General features: G+C 40.5%; 1 protein-coding gene across 2 annotated transcripts; it reads right to left on the bottom strand.

The window, feature by feature from the left end:
* Positions 1-297: 297 nt before the first annotated feature.
* On the bottom strand, positions 298-15948 carry MYLIP (myosin regulatory light chain interacting protein). 2 transcript variants are annotated; one of them, XM_069008040.1, is made up of 8 exons: positions 15738-15812; positions 15108-15417; positions 14552-14742; positions 5406-5591; positions 4362-4559; positions 3868-4032; positions 2013-2433; positions 298-1672 (listed from the first exon to the last, which is right to left on the bottom strand). In XM_069008040.1, exons 3-8 carry the CDS (start codon positions 14632-14634, stop codon positions 1583-1585), a joined length of 1143 nt encoding a protein of 380 aa, XP_068864141.1. In that variant the 5' UTR covers positions 14635-14742; positions 15108-15417; positions 15738-15812; the 3' UTR covers positions 298-1582. The 2 variants fall into 2 exon arrangements, with proteins under 2 accessions (XP_068864141.1, XP_068864140.1); XM_069008039.1 differs by lacking the exon at positions 15108-15417 and having other exon boundaries at positions 15738-15948.
* Between the last annotated feature and the right edge of the window lie 2528 nt (positions 15949-18476).

The following is an 18476-nucleotide window of genomic DNA, read 5'->3' as shown; positions in this document are numbered from 1 at the left end:
ATATTCCCCCAGAATATACTCCATAGATTTGGGACCATTTACTGTAGAAAATGTTCTTCACAAAGTCAGTTCTGAAGGCTATGTTACAGTTTGAATATGTCAGCTGTTTTAAAGTTCACAGTCTGTAACAAATGTCAGTTTTCTTCCCTCCTTTGCACACACTTGAGAAAACCTCATTACCTCAAACGTGACAAAATATTCAAGGACTGTAAACACAAAAATGCTGTACTGTGTTTTCAGTTCAGTAATGCCTCAAATGAATTTCAGAACAAAATCAGTCTTAGCAATTAACACAAAGATTTTTAAAGTCCTTTATTAATCTGAATATAAAAAAGACAGAGGCTGCCTACAATATAGGACAAAGCTCTTGCTTCATGAGGAAACAAAATTTTCTTTACAAAGTGAAAAAATAAATACCCTCTTAGAGTAAGGTTTATATGCTAATGTGTCATAAAAAAGTAGAGTTTTAATATTTTGACAAAATGTCTGTGCAAAGAAACAGATGCATAAACACACATTACTGCTACATTAAGGCAATATGAAAAGTATAGTCAGAAAATTTCAGTAAAGTGACAGTGTACTTTTCTAGCTTTGATTAAGCCAGTATTGCACCCAAACATGGTCTCCAGTTCCCTCTGTACCCTGGAGAAGACACTAGGAAACCAGAGCCCAAAATGCCCAAGTAGGAGGGTGGAAATTGAAAACAATTTATTGGGTAGGTCATTTCCGGCTAAAGATGCTAACTGAAGAAAGCATTTAAAATTATACACAACCCTTAAAGACTAATGGTGAATGTTTAATAGTTTAAAATCAGTCTCCAAAAATAAAGCCAGCTTGAAGGGCAGCTGACTGCAGCTCCCAAGACCAACAGCCAAAAATGGACTATGGGAAACTTGGCAGTACCCTGTCCACTGAGAGCTGTGAATGAAGTCCCATAGCAGTGCTTCCACAGGACACTGTCAACCACAAGACTGACCCACCCTCAACACTTAAAGATTAGCAATCTTGTCTTCCCTTTCTTAAGCTATTCTCTCAGAATTGTTTTCTATTTAATAGAATTCTGAGTTAAGCACAGCTGCTTAGTGAAGCCTTGTAACTTCAGTTTAAGAACTAATTTTAAAAAAAGGAGTTCTCTCCTCTTTAAAGCAGTTTACTAAAAGCAGAAGCCATGAGCCTTACTAAATTGGTATGTGTAAAAGCAAGTATTAATATTAAAATAAACAATGCAACTGTACTAAAAAGGATTTAGCGCATGTAAAAGAAAAGGCTGCATTGCTCTTGCCGGGTACAGCTGCATGTGTACACCACATTTTTCCAGGGTTACCGAGCTTTGTGGCAACACTGCTGTGCTACAAACTTATGGATCATTCTTTAAGTAACATGAATCAATTACACTTCTACTCTCAGAAGATGTCCCAAACCATTCTGGACATGCTGAACAAAGAATATGTTAAAAATGTAGTATTTTTTGCTTTTGATCATGGATAGGTGCCAGAGTGATTGCCTTCTTCACAATCAATGGTTGCATTTCTTATTAGTGCAGTTTGAAGAGTACATGATGGGTTTCAAGTGTGTACGTAGATCATATCACAGTCAGATTGAGAAGACTGGTGTGGGTTGGCAAGTACACATGCTGGACATGCTCTACACGAGATCTGCAAACAGGACACGACTGGAAAGGAAAAACATTGGGAAATTATTTTACTTTGTATTTTGAGAGTCTCTGCACTTCCTGCAGACTTTACATACACAATAACAGTGCACTTTTTCCATCATATCCCATACTTAAGACAGGGTATGGGTGAGAAGCATGAAGCTCATTCTTATCCTCACTGCAAATTACATAAGCACATCATCCAGACAGAACACTCTCTGAAATTAGTTTACCACAAACAAAATTTTAGTAGTACTAGAACATCAACACAAATGTATTAATCCCTCACCCTCAAATATACAAAAAACAAACCTTCCATACAACTTGGTAACTCATAACTTAATGGAGGTGCATTTACCTGTAACTGGGAAGCACAGGACTTGCAGCAAACTGTGTGGCCACAGGGACAAAAGGTTGAATTTATCTCTTCTTCGCAACACACCATACAAAGCATGGACTCCTTCAGCTTCCGCAACTTCTCTTGCAGGGCTTTTGTTTGTTGGCAGCTGAGACCCTCACAGTTGTCACAGTTCATGCTGCTTTCTGAAGACTTAAGAGGGGAACTTGGTGGGGTTTGATCACTTCTTGAAACAAGATCCACAATGCCAGCATTATAAAGAGCTCGCCTCGCATGATCATAAACTTCTTTTGATGTTCTTTTAATGTCAAAGACGTATTTTTTACCAAGATTAATGTTTTCATTCAGAAATAGAGATGCTAGGTGACCCTTTAAGTCTCGACTATACTGCATCATGACAGCACTGGTGACAGTGTCACACCTATAAAGCAACAGGACAAATGCAAGATTGGTTAGTTAATACCAATAGACCCATCCTACAGTAATTTGTTCCCAAAGCTGAAGTACCAGTACTGAAATGAAAGCAAATGAAATGGTCTGAGGTAGTATTTAAGCTCTTGAATGATCTTTCCATGACAAGTCTACTCTGAAAAGTGTAAAATGGAAAGTGACAATGGCTTTACATCTTCAAAATGTTAAGTGTCTGGTAAAATGGAGGCAGCCTATGGAAGGGACTTAAGGAATTACGCTAACAAACAGCAAACACTTACTTAATACACAGTTCAGCCTGGCAACACCTCTTTGCATGGTATTTCAAAACACCACCTTAAAGAATTCCACTTAAGAGTCTTTGGCTCTCAATTTTTATCTTAGAGTCAAGTAATATTTTTAACCCAATTTCCACCCAGTACGTTATATACTAGTATTATGTCATTCTGAAAGGAACCAGTGTGAATGCAGTGTAGAGAATTAAGGCATTTGTATTTGCCAATGTGCATTTCAGCTACCCTAACCATGCTTGTCACTTATTTCAGTGATACAGTGGAATCTGCAGAAGCCTATTAAAGCATATCGCTCTCTAGGCAACACAGGAAAGAAAACAAACACAGAACATAAGGACTACAGCCTCACAGGGCCTAAGGTCCAAGATCTAAGCTTATGGCCAAATGCTACTGCCAAACTAAAATTCTGCTTAAATTAAAATCAGGGACTGCAAAGGACAGAAGAAATGACAAGCAGAGACAGAGATCAAAAAGTAATTGAAAGTGGTGTGTGGTAGTTAATTTTAAGAAAACACTGCTAAGTGTGTTTGACAGCTAGTCTGACTGATCAGTGTTGGATACCACTGAATGAAAGGGGGTTCAAAAACTGCCCACCGACAAATGAGTATAGCACCCCTACCTCAAAGAGCAACAGGATAGAGACAATGGATAGCTGCTGGCATGAAGCAAAATCCTGAGCATGTGAGCAAGGACAGAAGAACTGTAAGAAGGTTTAAATACAGGGGATGGGAAGATGGCATACAGGTAACATAACAAATGAAGGAGCCAAATAAAGGATCTACACAATCTGAATAACAGGATCTTCCCCATTGGTCTCAATCTCTCTCTTACATTGGAACACAAAAATGTATGTATTGTTTATTAAGTATCAAGGAACATTAAAAGCTTATACTCTGAAATGCTGTTATTCATAGTGGAAAAATTTTGCTTACTTTTCTTGTTACTCCCACCCCACAAAATGGAAAGCAGCAAAAACCTGTTCAGCTTCTGGACTTAAGAGGAAAGGAGAGGCTGCAAAGACAATGAAATTTTGCAGAGTATTTCCAAACTGCAGTCAGACTGCTGGCTGCTTAAGCATTTAGTTCAAACACTGGAGAAGAGCAACACCACATGACTCTAGGGGCAATACTGACCTGTAAAATGCATGAGTCTCTGTAATTGCTCTGTAGAGTCCACTTGCTGCCCTTGTACTGATCATCTTAAACAAGACAACCACACTATTACCAGACTCCTTGGTAACAGTCAGATACACATTCTTCCCAGACTGAGTTGCCATTTGAACAACAGGATAAGAAATCCTATAAATTAGTATTAAAAAGGAAAGGTTATTTAGTTTTTAAGGATAACAGCATTTTCCACAAATTACTAGAGTGCATTTTTATCAGAAGTTACAATGATTTCTGACAGTAGTCAGCAATGCTGATTGAAGATGCCACCTCAAAAATAAATATAAAAATCAAGAGTATTAAGGTCACTTGTTATTTTGATTACAAGCAGGTAGTGCCCTCAGACCCTATATACAGTCACTTTTAGTAATTGTCAGAGCAGTTTTGTGTATTTATGTGAAAACTAGATGCTCAGTATTTCTGAAAAATTGATCATGCAAATGGTTCCAGAAAATACATACCTGTTGATTGGACTGAAGTCATCTTTACGGATGGATATGCCTTCAGGTCCAACACCAATAAGGAGTTTTTGCCCTTCACTATCTCTCACTGAGTGCCACTCTACCCCATAGTTCTCCAGTGTTGTAACAATCTGCAGAACCTGGTATTCAGCAGATGCTTGACTCAGACCTTCAAGCTCCTTGTGCTTTGTAATAATGCTGTTGATAAAAAGATTTAAGGATAGGTGAATTAACTCAAGTATCTGCTGTTACTGCCAGCAGCTTGTTTTAACATGGGTTTTTAGATGACCTAGTTAAACAGATTAGCACATGCTCCTGACCTGCTTTATCTGTCTATAGATTTCCAGCAGTTGTGAATTGGAAGTAGCTGAGAATCACCAAAACATCCTGAGAATGTCAAGGAGAAAATACTGTGCATTTGCTTAGAAATGAAAATCTACATGTAATCAAGGCTTTCTAACTAACACCACCAGCCCCAAAATATTTCCCTGAGCTACCGCTAAGTTCATAGTTAAAAAAATACTACAGAAAAGTATGACACACTGAATGTTTCCTGATATTCAGGAATTGAGCTATGAAGGTGTTTCAGAATTCTGTCTGCTTTTCAGGACAAGGGTACTAAGCCAGATAAATTCTTTCATTCACAAGTGTTGGTCTAAGACATACTTACAATTTAAATACTTTGCTCCAGGTACTTTTATATATTTATATCTGTATTTCCTCAAGTACCAGAATTTTCACAAGAAAAAAAAAACAAAAGCCACAAAAAACCAAACAAAAACCCAAACAAGTAAAAAAAAAAGCAAGAAAAAAAAAAGCCAACCCCAGAAAACAACCAAAAAAACCCCCACCAAAAAAATCACCTAATAACTGAGCTTAAAAATTTAACTGAAATCAGAACATCAAACATTCAGGTCACATTTTCATCTCCAAAGCTATTATTGTTAAATTACTGTTTTACACTATAGCACCAGCAATTAAATGCATAACAAAATCTTCTGCTGTTGGTCTCCAAAAAGGAGACTAAATCATTGTACTTTTTACCTCTCCAAAATGGTAGTGGTGAGCTCTTTTGCACACAACTCTTCATAATTGTACTTGGCAGTGTTCTGGTTATAATCTCCGAACTTCATCTGTGCCAACAATGCACTAAGTTCAATTGCATGCTCTGAAGAACACTGAAGATTACCAGCAAGAAGATCTTCTTTTATATGCAAGAAAAACATATGCCTGCAACACAATCAGAAACACTTGCTTACACAAATCATTACATGACATCTGTAATCAAAACATGTAACAAGTAACACCTCAGCTATGTTTGGTAATCCAAGAATTTGCAGTGAATGTACCCAGTAGATAAAGTCTGGCACGAGGGAAAGAAAAGGGCCTCCATCTTATTCTTCACTTACTCTTAAACAGGAAGCTACAAGTGAAGACGGTATCTAAAAGCACTGCTAAAAGAAATGAGCACGTTAACATCATCAAGAATATCTCAAGAATAGGAACTGCTTTAACTCCTAAGGCCACTTAGTAATTTCAATTTAGTGAGTAAAATATCAATGAAAGATTTCAATTGGTTTCCTATGTTTACATTTTTTGTTGCCATTTACAAGTTATTCTGCATTTCACAAAACCAAACTTGGGAAGAGCACCTCAAAACATACACACTTCTGTCATGCAAGAGGAGAAGCCACACTTTGTCTACACAGTGGAAATGCTCCTGCCACTACAGCCATAGGGTTTTTGCCAGTGACATGATTAACAGAATAACCTGAAACACCTGAAAAGGCATTGTGGAATAAAATAGAAAAACAACTTCTGTGTAAGCATTTGACAGACCAAGGCAGGTTTGACAGCTTGCTGAAAATTCACAAAGCTGCTCTTAATTATCTAATAGGTTACTTTGACAGACAAATCAACATTTTCACCAACATTAACATTATCATGTTAATATCCCCTATGGGCTACCCTAGCTTCTATAGAATCATCCTTTTTTCCCCTCAGGGGACAGAATATAAATTTCTTACCATTTCTTTTTAAGACTCAACATATTTATGGAATCCAGATGCAGAATTATGTATCACAGAGTTATGTATCACTGAAAAAAATCGTTCAATAAATGAAGCCTAGCACCCAAAGGGATGTGTCTTGGCTTCCACAGGAATGGGAAATTTACTTTTCTAAAGGGAAGTGTAATCTACTTTTAAGAAAAGCTTTACTGAAGCTCTGTATTGAATCTCTCATCACTGAAGTTGAAGATGCTAGTAAGTGATGAGCTTTCCTTCCAATGGGAATTTTGAATAGTATCTTACATATATTCTTTTGTAGCATTCTATAATTCCTTTGTACAACAGGGCAAATAGGACTTTTTTTCAGCACCATGAACAACTACAGAACTTGCAAAAGTTGTGTTTTTTCTTAACTCTGTTGGTAAATGTTGCAACTAAGAAGATACCAGTCCAAAAGATACCTCATATCCACAACTTGTTGAATCAGGAAAAAAGAATTGGTATTAAATTATCCTGTAACCCTTCCTACAGTCCATTTCCTGCAACAAGTCACAGCTCCCTTTGCAAACCATTTCTCCTGCTAGAGCATCATGATAGTTGTGATGCAAGTGCTTAATTGCATCACACTGAAGTCTGAACACCAATCTACATCCTTCAGCAGCTCTGGAAGGGGTCTGGTGGAAGCCAATGTGCAACCTCACACTGTGCAGGACACAAATTTAGGTGGCAAGAGGACCAGAACTTCAGACAGAGCTGCCTCTAGTGTTAGCAGGTTTTTCCTTGTTTAGGCTCTTTTTTTTTTTTGAGAGTCAAACCTCTGCTCTCATCTGTTTCTCACACCTTGGAGAGTCATAGCTCTTTGGGCTTGGGCCACAGAAAGGCCTATCTGTGGCCTTTTAAAGTGATTTAGTTGTACAGACTCTTTTTGGTGCTCAGTCCATAAACCTGAAGAATTCAGTATAAATTACTAAAACACTAGGGCCAAAATAAATTCAAATTGTAGGTATTTCCCTAACTCCGATCAACATTTCATAAAATAACAGCTTCTCATGCACTCTTGATCCTCTGACAGAACAGGATTTCCAGTCACTTTAAGTACTAATTACAAATACAGTATTTTCAAAGAAAGATCAGACAATTTTTTTTCTCATTAGCTGAAACACATTTACAACTACCACACCTAAATGCTTGTATCTTCAGGGGGTTTTTTTGCATATGATAGCACTGACTACACAGGGTAAAGCCAAGAGTTCTCCCCTTGCTGGGAAGACCTTATTGACATCTCAAGGGGAGCTGAAAACCAAAATATTGCTCCAGCAAATACAGATGAATTACAGATGAATTCTGAAACAGATACAGCAGATGCATGGCTTGTCACATTCCATTACTATAAAGCCAGTAATGGCATAGAAGACAAATGAGTTTAAGGCACAATGTGAAATAGCATCACATCAGCTAATGTGCAGTAACTTCCCATAACTGGCTCATATCACATAAGGGAAAACATCTCACAGATACTCAGCTACTTTGCATTTTTTTGATAAATGGAACAAACAGCACATATAAAAGACAGTTATTGCAAAGTAACTAGTTATGCAAATTCTTGTCCCAGCTTACACTACCATAAGCTGTTTTATTAAGTCAGAAAACAGATAAGAACAACCTGTATTTAACAGTCCATCTGCACCTAAATAACCTAAACTGCACTCAGGACAGTGAATGACTTTGCAGTGATCTGTTAGAGCACCTGCCCCAAACTAAAGTTCAGGTAGCAAATTCTCTGCCTTTTTTTTAATGTATGTTGGGGTTTTTTGTTTGTTTTTGGGATTTCATTTGCTTGTTTTGAGTCCTTAAGTGTGCTTGATGAAGGAAAAGTATCAAGAAATTGAAAGACAGTGAAGGTTATAAGCATTTTATACATCTGAAAAAATGGTTTTGATTAGCCCATCCAGCTGCACTCACGGTGCACACCTTCAAAGTTATATTAATATCCATTATAAAATCATCCCTCTTCAAAGGTCCAAAACATGACACTAGCCACAATCTGATTACAAATGCAGATTTAATTTCTTTTTTTTACACAAAACTAAACAAAGTCTTTTGATCCTTAAAGAAAAAGGCATAAGAACGTGACTTTATTGCTGAATACATTAGCAAAACTAATGCATTAGGAGCCTTGATGCCGTTCCTTATCTAGTTCTGCAAATTCTAAAGGACCTAATAGACTGTCTGTAGAAAATCTGGTCATATCACAGATTTATGTAAGTTTCTGTAAATTAGATTGTGACCTAATCGCTTCATACACCATCTACCATTCCTCCTCTCTCGGAACCTTTAGCTATGATAAAAAAAAATTTAAGACTTTTTCTCACCTCTAAAGATATGTTGTACAGTAAAAGGATACACTTTTTCCAAGAAACTATTTCAACACTAGTATTTTACACTTAATGGAATTTTTACCTAGCAAGTTTTAGAACAATGAACTGTTAAAACTAAAAACTGAACAGTTTGTAAGTTCCCTAAAGGTTCCAACATTACCAGTAGAAATTCTAAAGTTTGTCCACCATAAAAGAAACGAAATGTTTTTGTTTCTGCATCATTCACATTGCAGTTGCACTTGATACATTAATATTACACGTTATAAATTTGAGAAGTAACTGAAGTCAGACAAAAGGTAGGTCTGTCTGTTCCAACCCCCAGCCCCAATTCTTAGCACATTCTACAGCTATTTACTACCCTTGCCAAAGCTTCATTTAGTCTTTAAATCTTCACAACTATGAAGTTTGCCCATCAATTGTTGTGCCTCCTAGTCATCTTAACACCTGCCAGATGTGTTGGGACATTGATCAACTAGTGGCAACTTTAAGGACAAACAGAACCTCCCATTGCACTTGTAGCTCAAGTTCTCTACACGTGACAGCACTGGTACAAAAGACAGTCTCTGTAGCCCAAAATAGCCTTTCCTTCCTCTCTGAACCTCATGCTACCTAGACATACCTGTGTATTCAATTATGGAACATTTCCTCTGAGTTTGGTAGTTCAAAACACTACACAGGAATATTGACTAGAGGGCAACACATTAAGTTTGCCAAAGCTACACCTTGTCAGTCACTGCCCAGACAGATTTCTTCTTTTCCAAAAGGACAAAAGACACTTTTACAATTAGAACAGGATCACAGGCTTTCTTCAAGCACTAGCTACACTGGTGATTTTATATTCACTTTGCATCTTTATTTTTGGATCCACGTTTTTCATATAATTTAATATTAATGTGCATATAAAACACTCAGTAAAATAAAATGTAGTGTGATTAATGTATTGCAGTTGGGTGTAAATAATTTGATACAAAAACTGTAGAAAAGGAAGGTTGCAAGGAGATTTCAGCAGATGGTCTGTTTCACAAAAAAGTATAGCTACCAAACCAAAGTCACAGATCCAGATATCAATCCCATTAATTGCTTTTCGCCTCCCTCTAAAGCAATTTATGCAGGCTGACGATACGGAACACTGCTACCAGAAACAGACATTAAGTATTTCACTACAATGGAATTCCAAGAGGGGGAAAATCACCTAGTTAGTGTTCATCCAAATGAACTGGCAATAACAACTCCACAAAAAAATACTCTGAAAAGTGTGGAGTACATGGAGCTTTTCTTTTTTAACTTACTGAAGACAATTATGTGCATTAGGAATCAACATTCTGCTAGTAGTTTCTACGACTTTTTTTTTTTTAATCAAGGCAAGGGAAACAGAGCAAATAGGCAGCTAAAAATTTTAAGCTCTAAACTTAGCTGTCAGTGAAAGAAGTGGAAAACCCCAGTCCTTTATCAAAGAGGTATCTGCATCTGATTAATGACTCCTAAACTAGAAGCATAGCTGAAAGACCTCATTCTCATGCCAGACTGCTGGCAAGAATCTTAGCACACCTCCCAAGGAACTACCTGTTCTGTTTGCAGTATGATTCCTTACCACAGGCTAAGGCTCTTTCCTACTGTGAAGTAAATTTACTGCTCTGTAGTCTAAAATCAAAATTAAGAGGCATAATTGTTCTCCCTAAAATATGTATTGATAAAAATCTCTAAATCTACAGAATATAATTCCAGTTTTAAAAGCAGACAAGGCCACCCCACATTAAAAAAAACCAATGTTTTTTGCTTTTTTAATGCTCCTCAGTACCTTTGTTGTTACTTGCTCTCAGCACAGTGGGTAAAAAGTTACCAACTGCAATTCAACTCTGATCTAGACAAACAGATCCATTAAACCCAGCCCAGTGTCTATCACACACACTTTCATTGCCTTGTAACAAATACCAAATTGGGTAGCGCTGGCTACCCAATGCTATGGGATAATAGGATGGTTCTCATTTTCTACCTACTACACATATCTGACTGCTCAACGGATTTTACAAGGCCATTCTTAATTTCAACTAATTCATCAAAACAACCAGCAAAAAAGTGTACTTTGTAAATGTAATTCAAATACTGGCAAACATCACACAACTTAAAAGCCTCCAAAACAATAATTGCCACTTTCAAGGCTGGCAAAATGCAGCTCTTTTGAGTGCTTCATGATATAGAGTTAGGATTTGGTCATATCTTAAACTGTCGGGGCTTAAGCATGAATATTTGATTTTGATTCGTGCTACACAAGACAAATATGGTTGAATTTAAAACCTAAACCCACCATTCTCCCAGACTGCTGCTGGACACCATTGGCCTCTTGGGCAGCTCAGCAAACACGCTCCTTTAAAAGGTGCAAGTTTCAAGACTCCTCTGCTCCACATTCCCTGACAGCCTGTGGCTGATGCCCGGAGCTCTGTGCCCCGGAGCTGGCTCCCGGGCCGGGGCTACTCCCGGTCACCGCCCCGGTGCTGCCCCCGACACCCGCACCCGGCAGGGCGGGACCCGCCCGGCCCGCACCCGGCAGGGCGTCTCCCGCCGGCCCCACCCCCAGTCAAAAAGTCTCCTGAAAATTCCGATTAGTGAGGTATAATCCTTTCTCTAAGCCCCAGCTCCTTATTGCAATTCAACACTTCACAACATTTGCTACATGAACCACCCACAAGTCATTCAGTAAAGAAGCGAAAAGCAGGTTTGCTTTTTTCCCCCCAAACTGTTGCACGACCTATCAAAGAAATACAGAAAACAGTGAAAACAAACGCAACACAAGCCAGAGTTATGATCTCGATCTTGGACCATCACATGTGTCTTTCAGCAAAGAGATAGCAATCCTTTTCAAGCCAATGTGATTTTTCATGCTAAAGAAAACATGTAGCTCTTCACTCCTCTAAAGCAGCACACTGTTCACATCTGAGACTTATTTGTAAAACTCTGACAGCAGAAGTTTAAATTTGAATGACATTCTTGCACTGAAGCACTTTTATTCCATTGAAAACAATTCTAAACTATGAAATCATGTGGTGCAATTCAGTACCAGGTAGTCAAATAAAAAACCTAGAAGCTGAGATCCAAAGAAGAATAGAAATAAACTGCTTTTAACCCTGTAAAAGAAGTGCAGTAGATTTTCCATGCAATTCCCAAAGCACTTAGAGAAGGTGGTTTGTTGCCACAGTGGTCAGAGATACAATTGTAACCTGCTCTGTAGCCTTGTATAAGAATATTAAAATTGCCTGCAATCTTCCACTGGGCTGATTAAAGATAACAGAAGCAGAGGTCGATGTTCTGTTGCCAGATCAGCTTTCACAGCATGTAGAAACCTGAACATTAAATTGCTACAAACAAACATACACCTGAGTTTTAAACTCAAGTGCAAGGCAAAGGTTGAACGAAGCACTGCAACTGGGGTTGGCAAAGCTTCCAAAAAACACAGAAAAAAACCTGGTAACTCAGTCACAATGCTTGCTATTATAATCATGATGAAGCATATCAACAAAATTTAGAATTACTTGCAGCTTCTCAGGTTTCAAAAGCAATTCTCAACATGCATCTAATTTATATGCAAAAACAGGATCAGAGGCTGCAAGCAAAAGACTGGAAAATTTCGCCAGCATTCTTCACACACAGGACCACAAGGCAACAGCTCTGCCAGAAACACCCCACACATCAAACATGGACATAACTGCTAAAGGAAACTAAGGACACCCATCACTTTCTTCATCAAGACTTTGCAGATAAAGATGAAACAATGTGTCAGCTTTAACTGTACAGCTAATCTTTGCAATTCTACGATACACCTACTGATTTTGATGTTTGGCAACAGGTTTACAAGTTTTTAATCTTCTCCTTGATGCTTATGCACAAACTAAGTATGAACTCACAGTTCATACGTTTACATGCATATGTAAATCCTCAAGCAGACCTGAGGAGAAAAAAAAGTCAATCTACTAAAACTCAGTGTCAACAATCCAGGAGAACAGATATTTACCACAGGCACTGGAATTCTAGGTCTGCTACATGTGGACTACTGGGACTACACAACTAAAAGGCAGTTATTACAACTTGACATACAACTTGTATTTGGTTTTTTCTTCTGATGCCTAAGCCCAGATTAATTTTAAAATTGTTTGCTAAAAATATTAGTTTCAGAACAGTCTTAATTAGTACGTAAAAAAAAGCTTGCCCCATCTACATTCTTTTAAATCATCTTTACATTGGAGAAATACATGCTTGCTCTGATGTAGGTGTATAAGCTCTGTTACATTTTAGCTACACAAGCCGGTCTTTGAGGCCCTTGGGGCATGTCTCACCAGTTCAACGTCTCTATTAACTTCCACCTCCTGCCAAGTCTTGCATTGACAGCGTTGAAGGCAGGGACACAGACGTCTGCAAAAGCCTTGTAAAGTTGAACAAGCATTCATCAATGATAGCATAAAAATGCCACTTTCAGGTTTCCTCAGATTTTCACCCTGATTTGTTTTGTGAGTGGAGACATCCGACATGCCCAGGGTAATCTCTTCTGCCTCATCAGGTATGAAATTACATGGCTCCTTTTGTTCTACATAAATCCCATTTGTAATTTGGTTTTATACTTACCGAGAATATTTAAATAAGAGGATAAGTTTCTTTAAGGAAAAATATTCAAAGCTATGCCATGGATAGTAGAAATTATCTCCTAAATAACAGTATATCAAAACTGGAATTCAGTTTGAATGCATTTGCCTAACTGGAGCTATTATCCCGAACAACCATGGTCTACCACCACAGCATTCTGAAAACTTCAATCATATTGATAAGCTGGAACCACTGCTCCCTAAAAGCCTCTCCCCTACACATTAGATCAAAAAATAAACTCTAAACCTTTTTCCTATGAAATAAACACCAAATCAGACTGTCAGCCTCTGATCAAGTTCTTTAGACATCCTGTGCAGAAGCACCATGGTGTATTCATGGTCTTAATTCTGAAAGTACTAAGCCAAGGATTCTAAGAGTACCAAGTTCAGGTGAGCAATGAAAATGGGTTTAGGGATTATCATATAAATACTAGATTCCAATTGGCTCCATTCATATTAACTGTATTATCCAAAACTAACTGGAAAAAGTAGCTGGAAGGTCAGCATTAAATACATATGTGCACAGCATTCTTTAAAGATAATTCTGTTGCAATTCATGTGGTAACCAAACTCCTGGAGTAAAAGCAAGTGTTCCCTACTAATCTTAGAAGACTATTTCTTCTGATTTAATAACAGTATAACAATTTAGTTAAGAGGACCAGCCACAGAGGCAGCCAGACAGCTGTTTCTTTTGTAGCCTCTAAGGGCCTGTAGCTATATGAAAGTTACTGTAACATAATACTAGACAAAAAGGAATTCAGCAAGTTTTTTTGCACTGTGGGAGGAATTGTTTCCTGCCTTTCTGTACTAGTGGTTCAGAATGACCTAGAGTAACACCACAAAACAGAGGTTACTATCGGACACACAAATACCATATGAAAAGTTAGCTACTGGGAGCTTAGTTTCTTCCAGTTCCAGCACTAAGTGCTCACAAAATTACTCATACTCATTACTTACTGGTAGCTACACAAAACTTAATGTTGCCAATTTAATTACATTTTTCTAAAAAAAAGTATCAATGAACTTCAAAAACACTAAGATTTTAAAGCTACATAATAAAGTCAAGCGAAATTACCATAAAGAAATAAAAACAATGTGCAGTCACTTTCGTAAGTTACAGAAATTGAAAACAAAGTATTAAATTAAATGCACTTACAACCATATTTACTTACCTTGTCTGTTCCTGTAAGATAAGATGTGGCTCAACAAAGAACTTTACTCTCAATTTCAATCGATAAGGGGCTAAACCATCCATCTGCTGGGAGATCCTGTTCCTCAAATTCAGCCATAGATTCTCGCCTTTGCTGCCGGTGAACTGCAGTCCAAAATAATCAACTTCTATAATTCCCAACCTCCTGCAAACCTGAAAGAGCGAGGTTCTTTACAATCAGGCTACAACATGACAATGAAAAGTAACATCTGAAGTGGTATTTCAGACTGCTCACTTAAAACACACACACAGAATCCTGCTGTCAGCACCTTCGTACAAAGGCTTAATTACTTGGATTCTAGGTTGCATACAAAACAGCCCAGAGAAAAACACTAAGCATGAATAGGAATTTCTCCACTAGCCAAAAAACACATGGGCTTCTATGGTCAAATTTTACACCCAGGACAGGCATTTCAGAGGGTCAGCGAATTTCCACAAGAAGAGAATATCTGCTATTCAACATCACAGCCAGTCGCACTTGCTGGGCAAGGAGGAGTAAAAAAAGTACAGTCACCCACAAGTTTTACTTAGGTGCCACCAGCAGACCGGACTGTTCGTCTGTCTCTCCCCAGTATCCCCACGGCAGCCACCGCAGACACACCGAGGCGGTGGAGACGGAAAGGCGAGAAGGCACCTGGACGGCAGCTCCAGCCCGCTCGGCCCCTGATACAGAGGGCTGGATGCAGTGGGTGCTACATCCCCCGCCTCTGGCCCCACTCGTGTCCCCTCCTCGGGGCCACTTCCAGCAGGATTCAGTGGCGAGGCCCGGGCCTGCGCTTCCCACGGTAGAGGGGCCGGAGAGCCCCGTGGCGGGGGATGCAGCACCCTCTGCATCCAACATAGAGAAGGCGTTGGGAAAAAGAAAAAAGGAAAATAAAAACCCAAAACCATAAGGGACGCGGGGAGACTGCGGCGCTCCCCGCCCCCACCACCGCGGCCGCCCCCGCACGGCCCAGCCCCGCGCCACCGCCGCCCTTCGCCCGGCGTCCGGGCCCCGCCGCGGGGAGAGGGCGGCGGGTGCCAGGGGGAGCCGCGCGGCTGCCGGGCACCAGCGCTCGGCACTGCCCCGTGGTCACCGCTACGCCCGTCACAGCCCCCGTCCAGAGCTCTGGCGCACGGCGGGCGGGCAGCGGGGAGAAGCCTCTCACCTGGTTGAGGCAGTCCTCGCCGTTGGCTTTCGCCTCTACCTCCACCTCCATCACCACCGCGTCCGGCCTGGTCACATAGCACAGCATGGCTGGGGACAGGCGGCACCGCTGCTGCCGCCGCCGCCACGGACACGCGGAGCGGCCGCCGCCGCTGTCGGCACGGGCTGAGCCCCACACGCACCCCCCGTCCTCGCCACCACCCACGCCCGCACCCAGCCAGCGCCCGTCCCCCGCCGCCTGCGCGCCGCCAGCGCGGCTCCCTCCTTATGTACCCTCCGCCGCCCCGCCCCGCCCGGGTCCGCACCTGCGGGCCAATCACGGGGCGCCGCTCTCGGCTGCAGGCCGCCGCCGCCGCCAATCAGCGCCGCCATGGCCGGCCGGGCGTGTGTTGTGCTCGCTCTCGGGCGCCCCCCGCCGTGCCCGCGCGGCCGCGCGCCCCCGCCGCCCTGCGGCCCTCTCCTGGCCCTCAGCCCCCCGAGCCACTCGGCGCCCTCACCCTCCCAAACCCGCCACAGCCCGGAGCTTCTCACCCCGCCATTGTGTCCGCTTAAATCAAAGCAAGGTGTGCTCTTCTAGTGCAGGTGGAGGCCAAGCCTACTGGCCAGGGACAGTCTGTGAAACAAGTTAGAGAGGGTAGCCGTGGGCTGTGTGACAACCAAATAGTGCCTTCACAGAATCACAGGATCAGTTAGATTGGAAAAGACCTCTGAGATCGTCGAGTCCAACCTATGATGAATCACCACCATGCCAACTAGACCATGGCACTGAGTGCCGCATCCAGTCTTTCTTCAAACGCCTTCAGGGACAGTCACCCCACCACCTCCTTGGGCAGCCCATTCCAATGTCTAATCACCTTTTCTGTGAAGAAATTCTTTCTAATTTCCAAACTAAATTTCCCCTGGTGTAGCTTGAGACTGTGTCCTCTCGTCCTGTTGCTGGCTGCCTGGCAGAAGAGGCTGACTCCACCTGGCTACACCCTCCTTTCAGGTCATTGTAGAATGTGATAAGGTCCCCCTGAGCCCTGGCTCATCTCTCGGCTTTCAAACACTCCTTTCTGTCAAAGGGAAGATAAAATCCAGATTGATGTTCTCACTCCCATACTCTCTTTGGCCTCCTCAATTCTGTGTCATGCAGCATGCAAAACCCTGGAAAAGATGGAAATTTGAAGAACAACTTGTCAAGCCCTATCACAGCCTCCATGCACCACCATGCCAAGGGATGGTGGAGATTTTAAACTCGTTTTCTGTAGATATGAATCTTGTAGGTGATTCCTGACCAGGACAAGAACAGGCAAGCCCTTAGAAATATTTGTTTGTCAAACATACCCTAGGTGCATAAAGTAGTTTATGGCTGCTTTAACAATTGGGTTTAACAATGTAAATTGAAACAACAGGGAGGACTAAGTACAAAATGCACACTGTGTGGGTTGCCCGAGAGAAGTGCAGATCAAAGATGTACTGAGCAGTGCAGTGGTGAGGAACAAGTAGGCTGTCAGGGGAAGAGCTGTGAGAGGAAATGGGTATCTAAAAATGCAGTGAAGAACAATAGGAAGAAGAACAAACCACAGCAGTAATGCGAGGTCACTACAGGGCGGAATATTAGCTTGTTCCCATGTATATGGGTCACTTGCTTCTGTTTCACAATTTCTGCTATGCTTGTCAGGATTGTTTGTATTTTCCGTTTTTATTAAAGAAATGCTCAGAATAGATGCTTATTCTGCTGGGAACTCTGGCACACACGGTATATGGAGCTCGATCCATTTTGTTCATGTGAACTCTAGAAGACCTCTCAGTTCTGAACCAGGCAGGACAGTAGGAGACAAATAAGAGTCAGGACATGAGATGTCAAACCTGAGTGGTGCTACATTTCACCTGCACACTTCCTAGCTCAGATTTCCATGCCCAGGTCTAGAGTGTTTAATTTGAAGAATTTAGAGTCTTAAAGGACCAGACTCATAGAGTGGAGGGTTGAAAAAGGGAACTAACATGACAGAAAGATGAATAAAATTGCAAAATTAAATGCATCTCAACTCTGTGATTTTCTGGTGGAAAAAACCCAAACTCTTTGGGAGAAGCTTAATTATAAAGGGATTAGCTACTAACAAAAAATTACAAAATATTTTAGTAAGGGAAAAAAGCCTGTGTTCTCCACTTCTTTATTTTTTGTTGGAGTGGATGCAGGAAATTAGATTTTAGTTCTATTTTAGTTTTACTTCTGTATATTGTGGTGATATGGTATTTTATCTGATTTTGATATTTCTGTCATACTCAAAAAAAGTCCTAGATGCGTTATGAAGAAGAAACACCAAAACTGCCGTGATGACTCATGCCATTAGTATTCTGATATCCTCTCCCTGACAGTAGCTCATATCAGATGTTACAGAGGAAGGTGCAAGAAATGTTTATATAATTGTGAAATAATAATGTACTTGTATATTTTCTCTAACACTAAACAGTTAAAGCTGGCTTATACCTGATAGATTACCCTTTACTTTTTTTATCCATTTTTCTTGTATAGTAGAAATCAGTTAACTTTATGCTAGGCACTGTCCAGACAAAGAGAAACATGCCTTTTCTATATGTATAAATATCCATCCTGTGTTTTCCTTTAATCTGACTTAATGTGAATGCAGGTGTTCTTATTACGTCTGTAAAAGTGTTATCCTGCTTTGAAATCTGCTAAACTGTAAGCCACAAAAATAGCTTGTGGCAGTAAATTGCATAGATCAGTTAAGCCCTG

This window comes from Aphelocoma coerulescens, chromosome 2, assembly GCF_041296385.1.
Source record: "Aphelocoma coerulescens isolate FSJ_1873_10779 chromosome 2, UR_Acoe_1.0, whole genome shotgun sequence".
NCBI classification, from domain to species: Eukaryota; Metazoa; Chordata; class Aves; order Passeriformes; family Corvidae; genus Aphelocoma; species Aphelocoma coerulescens.
The sequence above is the reverse complement of the archived record's forward strand: the minus strand, read 5'-3'. Positions and strand labels throughout refer to the sequence as shown.